This window comes from Brachypodium distachyon, chromosome 1, assembly GCF_000005505.3.
Source record: "Brachypodium distachyon strain Bd21 chromosome 1, Brachypodium_distachyon_v3.0, whole genome shotgun sequence".
Classification (NCBI taxonomy): Eukaryota; Viridiplantae; Streptophyta; class Magnoliopsida; order Poales; family Poaceae; genus Brachypodium; species Brachypodium distachyon.
This window is the reverse complement of record NC_016131.3, coordinates 16,816,276-16,822,709: the sequence shown is the minus strand read 5'-3', so window position 1 is coordinate 16,822,709 and position 6,434 is coordinate 16,816,276. Positions and strand designations below refer to the sequence as shown.

Below are 6,434 nucleotides of genomic sequence, written 5' to 3'. Positions count from 1 at the left end.
ATGTCTTACTAGTTGCTAGGATCCAAGCACCAAGTTGTCATGCTATGTATTACTCCCTTCGTCTCATATTATGTGACTCAAATTTGTCTAAATATGAACGTATATATATACTAAAATATGTCTAGATACATGTAATATAAAGTCACTTAATATGGGATGAAATGAGTACTAGCTAAAACGATTTAAGCACCAAGTTGCCATGTTATGTCTTAGTGGTTGACAGGTTCCAATTAGCATCAAGTTGCCATGTCATAGTTTGTTGGCTAAAAATACGTAAGCCCAAGTTGCCATGCTATGTTTTACTAGTTGCCGGGATCCAAACACCAAGTTGCCATGCATCTGCGGATATGCATGGTCTCGTACTCTCGTGCATGGAGGAGGCGGTGTGAAAGGCTTAGTTAGGTACCGCGTCCAGGCTTGCTGTTTGCTAGTCCCGTGTAGGTGGTGAATCGCCTATATATAGCAAGCATGAACTAGAGCAAGTTCGATCACATCCATCATCTGCGGCCTAGCGTTGCATTGCATCGATCTTCTTCACTGCCATATTTTCAGCCTGGCCTTAATTGCGAGCTAGCTAGCGCCATGGCTTCCTCCTCGCAGCTGCTGTCGTTGCTCGCCCTCCTGCTGGCCGTGTCGTCATCCCCATCCCTTCTGGCCGTGCAGGCAGCAGTCCAGTACCCCGGCGATCGGCTGACTCACATCTGCGTCTACATGCACGAGACCGTCTCCGGCCAGCACGCCACGATGCTGAGGTCCGTGCAGTCCCCGCTGGGCAGCAACTTCATGTTCGGCACGGTGAACGTGCTGGACAACGAGCTGCGCGACGGGCCGGACCGCAGGAGCTCCAAGCTCGTGGGCCGGTTCCAGGGCCTCTTCGTCGGGTCCGGCGTGGTGAGCCCGCCGGGCCTGATGACGTCCATGAACGTGGTGTTCACGGCGGGCAGGTACAACGGTAGCACGCTGGCGTTGCTTGGGCCCGTGCTGGACTTCGAGGCCCCCGTGGAGCGTTCCTTGGTGGGCGGCACTGGGTGCTTCAGGATGGCCCGTGGGTACTCCGTCATGACCTCTGTGGGGAACTACACCAAGGCTGACTCCGTCGTCCTCGTCGACAAGATCGACCTTTATGTGAAGATTCGTCGTCAGAGAATCATCACCATGACTGCCCCGGAGAAATCCACACCGGAGTCCCTCTTTGACGAATAGTCCGTTGTCCTGATTACAGTTTTTCTGTTATGTCGTGATCTATTCGTCTGCCGTGCTTCCTATCATAAGTGTACCATCATACCATGAGTGCATATGTTGTTAAATTTTCTTGAAAAGTTGCTAATAAAGTGCGTCTTGTTTGATCCATTTACTATAAGCTTTTATTTCCGTGTACACAGATCAATCTCCTATGTATGTTTGGCTTTACTTGTCGCCGTCCGGAAGCAAGCATGAAATGCAAAGCACATCCCATGCTATAGGCTCTCTGCCCATTTTGCAAGCAAAGCCTAGCTATCTTGCTTTCATGTCCGGTCGTGAAAAAGACGTTCAGATCGAGGTGCCTTGCAGCCTGGCCGCTTCTGTCTGAACCTTTGACCGGTGTACGTATCTCGGGTTGGTAGATTGGATCAAATGGATGCAGCTAGGCAGGCAGCGAAGTGGACAACAGTAAGAAGAGGATTAGAGGACAAGAGGTAGCTAGGCCGCCATACATGCATGTGGGGGATCCGGAAAGAACGGGCCACAGGGTTTTTGAGCAAATGAACTGTACGTGCATTGGCAGCCAGGACGAGCGTTTTCATCAGACGCGCTCTGGAGCCTGGGACAAACTCTACTGCACAACACTCACCATGCAACTTGGGGCTTCAATACTGGCAACTGGTAAAACATAACATGCCAACTTGGTCATTGGATTCTGGCAACAAGTAATTAAGACAAAACGTGTCAATTTGGTGTTCGGATATTTTTAAGCCACTAAACCATGGTATGGCAACATGGTAAGACAAAACGTGTCAATTTGGTGTTTGGATATTTTTAAGCCACTAAACCATGGTATGGCAACATGGTGTTTGGATCCTGACAACTAGTATATAAGGCTTAACATGGTAACTTGGTGGTTGGATCCCGACAACAAGACAAAACGTGTCAATTTGGAGTTTGGATATTTTTAAGCCAGTAAACCATGGTATGGCAAGTTGGTGTTTGGATCCTGACAACTAGTATATAAGGCTTAACATGGCAACTTGGTGGTTGGATCAATTGCCATATTATTTATCCATAGTGACCAGTTTAGTTGATCTTAATTGTTATGTTGTTTCGTCACTGTTTTCATACTTTTGTTTACCCCTAATGACCGGTACTTGTTTGTATTGTTTCACCACTGCTCAATTACTACATTTTTATCACTTTATTTGATTTTAGTTGTCATACTACTCCATTTAATTTTCAGTTTTTATCCTTAATCCAGTTTTATTTGAATTTAGGTGACAAATGCCACTATATCTCAACATACACCGTCAGCTTCTTGCATTTGGACTTAAAAAAGCTGCTATTTCTGAGACACTAGCCTATTGCGTGTGTAGTAAATAGATTTATGTTGTCGGGGGGATGACCTCGGGTAAGGTCATGGTGACACAACTCTAGCCGAGATAACGGAGGCAAAACTGGCATAGCAACGTATGCCGGCATCATAAAGTTAAACTAACGCTAAGCCGGCACCCCGGGCGTATGATGGCATAGTTTTCTTATCTTGTAAGTTTGCAGGATAAGGACGAGCCCCTTGACATCGGCGGTGCCGAGATCCTTCAACGGTCTTATCCTGACCACGCGGTGCAAAGTAAAGCAGCGCCATCATCATCTCAGAAAAGCAGTCAGCGCCTGCGTACCGGTGTCAGGTGACCACGCTAGAGAAGCACCGAAAGGGAATCTATGACGGAAGCCGGCAGAGGATAGCTGTACCCATTGCAGGCTGGCAGGAAAAAGTAAAGTTGTCTTGTCCCCTGCGGTACTGCCTGGAGGGAACCGAGCCGCGTGCCCGGCGGGGCCCAATGAAGGTGACGTTAGACTCGGCCCGCATGTCAGTGTGACATGCCTGGCCCATAAATAGAGCACTACACCTCCCTGGAGAGGAGACCGAGCACTTAGACATTTTAGGGTTTCCCCTTCTTCTTCCTCAAGAATACAGCTCAAGGAGCGCCATTGTAGAGCTTGCTTATCTCGGCTAATACAGCAAATCAGGAGTAGGAGTCTTACCTCGACAAGAGGGCTCCGAACCTGGGTAAATCTGTGTGTTCTTGTGTGACTCGTGCGTGTTATTTTTCACGTCATCCCTCCTCCGGTTCCTCCTTCGTCCATCGGCCCCAAGTTAAGCCATCCTATGGCATCTGCCGTGACACCATCACGACAGTTGGCACCCACCATGGGGCCAGCAGCGGCGCTGGCTGGAGTTTTCATCTGGACAGGAAGCTTCCTCGTTACCGGAGAACGCGTGGTCTCCGGTTTGGTCCAGAGATTCGGCTCTCTGGGCTTCATCGACAACAACGCGGGCTGCTTCAATGGAGCACCGCTTCCCTGTACATGCCGCTTCATCAACTTCGGCATGCACGAGGTCTATGTTGCCACTGATAGCCCTTGCAGGTATCCGGAGCAGGTGGTGATGGCCGAAGATCCCCCCGCCATCTGCATGGGTCGCGGCCGGCACGTCGACTGACTTGCTGATTGTGTGGAGGTCATGGTGACCGCTCACGGTGCTGATACGGGAAGGGACGCTGCAGGAAGTTGCGTGGTCCCAACCAAGTCCGGGAGAACGGCGAAGCTCCCCTTGGAGAAGCCGGAGAACATCGCCACTCAAGCCGGCAGATCGGCTCCGCCGCCAAAGCCAACTCCGATCCAGGCCTCCATCGAGGGGCTAACTGCGCCGGTAGCGTCGAACGCTAACCCGGCCCAGCTGCAGGCGGAGTTGGAGTTGGAGAGACAGAAGGTGCTAAAAGAAGCACTCGACGTCGCCAACGCCCGACAACAGCTCGGGATCTCGCTTCGTGAGTATAACAAAGCCCATGTTCTTAGTTCTACTGCGTTTACTAACCCTAGCAGAGTTGGGGAGGTGCGTAACCGTAGCAAGAACTTGAATGCCGAGATGACAAGAGATGGCAGGGGTGTGCTAGCTATGTCGGCAAGTTTTGCCTCGGCACTAAAGCCGAAATACAATACCCCAGCCAAAAATCTCAGGGCTGCCGAGGCTGCGGCTCAGGAGTTGCCGAATCTTACGGGAGAGGCACTTCGGCAGCAGCAGCTGCGCGTAAAAGAGCTCCTACAAACAGCTAATGAGCAGAACGAGGCATACATGAGAATGCACGGTAAACCCGGTGCATTGCAGGTCATTCACTCGGCGGCAGATGCTGGTGGCCGGGTTGACAAGCAAGCGTCTTCGCATGGTGGTAGCGGGACAAAAGCGTTAACTCTGGCCGGAATAAGCAGTTAGAACGCTATGACCCAGCCCTGGCCGAGAAACAAATATTCAGGAGGGTTGATGACAGCCAAAGTGGTATGCGTCCCGACAACAATCGTCGAGACCAGCAAGAAAGTTACTCGTTTGATCATAGGCACAGACCTCAGGGTCCGGCACCCAATACTGTTGCGGGACAGCAGGGTGTCAGGCGCACCCTCCTGTATCGAGGTGAAGATCGCCGTTATGACCGTTACGATGACAGATACTTGACCATGGCTGACGAGGGTTATATCAGGCAGGAGCGCGAAAATCTCGGCCCGCTCGGAGCCAGAGTTGGGAACAGACAAGTATCACCTCTGGATGCCCGACATCGGCTTGACAGAATTTATCTGTCCGAACTTCTTGAGGAACAAGGCCCTCCGGGACTGCGTTGCTTTGCGCATGGGATCATGAGGGAGAGACCAGCCCCGGGTTTCCAGCTGCCCAAGGGTACAAGAACATATGACGGCAGCACTAAGCCGGAACATTGGCTGGAAGACTATGTCACGGCGGTGAGCGTGGCAGGCAGCAACCGCAGATGGGCGGTACGCTATGTGCCCCTGATGCTGGTAGGGCCGGCAAGGATATGACTGAAACACCTGCCGGAGGGCAGCATCAATTGCTGGATAGACTTTGAGTAAACTTTTGTCAGTAATTTCACTGGCAATTACAAAAGGCCAAATCGTCCCCAACAGTTGTCCATGTGCAAGCAAAGAGACAACGAAACCGACCGGGATTACCTGACAAGATGGAACAATCTCCGCAATTCCTGTGAAGGGATAGTGGAATCGCAAGCCATAGCGTGGTTTGCACAAGGATGTCGACACGGCAGCATGTTGTGGCAGAATCTGCAAAGAGAGATGCCGGCCACTCTGTCGGAAATGATCAGGATCGCCGACATGTACGCGCTTGGTGATCCGACTTAGCCATTGCTGATGCCGGCAGAACCACAAAGGGAGCGGCCAACATACAATCCTGCCGGGGCTTTCCAGAGGAATGATCATCAAGATCACCGCAACAAAAGAAGGGATGACAGGAAGGATTACCGATATGGGCCAGCCCATGTCGCTGCGATTCAGGACCAACCTGATGCCGGTTCCAACCAGCGTCAGTAAACAAGAAATCAGCAATGGGTATGGGCAACAAGATCATCGCCACAAGAGAAGAGATGATAGACCGGATAATCGGTACGGGCCAGCCCATGTCGCCGCAGTTCAGGATCAACCTGATGCCGGCTCCAGCCAGCGTCAGAAAACAGGAAATCAGCAATGCGTCAAGAAGGGAGAACAAAAGAAGCCTTGGCAAGATAAGCCGAAGTATACGATCGAGGTGATGTTGGATCAGCCTTGTCATTTTCACACGACTAACCCCAATAAACCAGCAAACCACACAACGCGGCAATGCAGCTGGATGCAGCGGGCCGAGAAGGGCGAAGCAAGTCGGTTACCCCCTCCTCCACCGCTGACAGGCGCAAACGCACAGATCCAGGGACCCCCTCAGGCAAACAATGCTGTTAATCAGGTGGAGGAACAAGAAATCCAAGGGTATGCCGGGTGAAATGAGTACAAAGAGCATCACCAAAGCTACATGATTTTCATCACTGAGCCTACTGACAAGCAAAGTCAGCGCAGGCGAGAGATGAAAGTCAATGCTGTTATGCCGGCAGTCCCAAAACTCACGTATTGGTCGGAGCAGGAGATCAACTGGAACCGCGCAGACCATTCAAAGGTTATGCCCAATCCTGGCGGATACGCCCTGGTGGTTGATCCGACACTCATCGGGCCCGACATTAACGTCAAATTCACTCGGGTTCTCATTGATAATGGGAGCAGCATCAATATCCTCTACCGAGACACGATGCTCAAGCTCGGCATTACAGATAACATGCTTGAACCTAGCCGGACTAACTTTCACGGTATTGTGCCGGGAGTGTCTTGTGCTCCGGTAGGCAAGATTCGAGTGGACG

The 6,434-nt window shown here is 51.3% G+C and overlaps 1 protein-coding gene across 1 annotated transcript; it reads left to right on the top strand.

Annotated features, from left to right (window-relative positions):
• Window positions 1-341: 341 nt before the first annotated feature.
• On the top strand, window positions 342-1,354 carry LOC100831187 (dirigent protein 2). The gene has a single exon (XM_003559888.4). The coding sequence runs from the start codon at window positions 583-585 to the stop codon at window positions 1,201-1,203; it is 621 nt and encodes a 206-aa protein (XP_003559936.1). The 5' UTR covers window positions 342-582; the 3' UTR covers window positions 1,204-1,354.
• Window positions 1,355-6,434: the final 5,080 nt, after the last annotated feature.

What these genes read in the sequence shown, in the direction of transcription:
- LOC100831187 (XM_003559888.4), top strand. Translation starts at nt 583, where the DNA reads ATGGCTTCCTCCTCGCAGCTGCTGTCGTTGCTCGCCCTCCTGCTGGCC.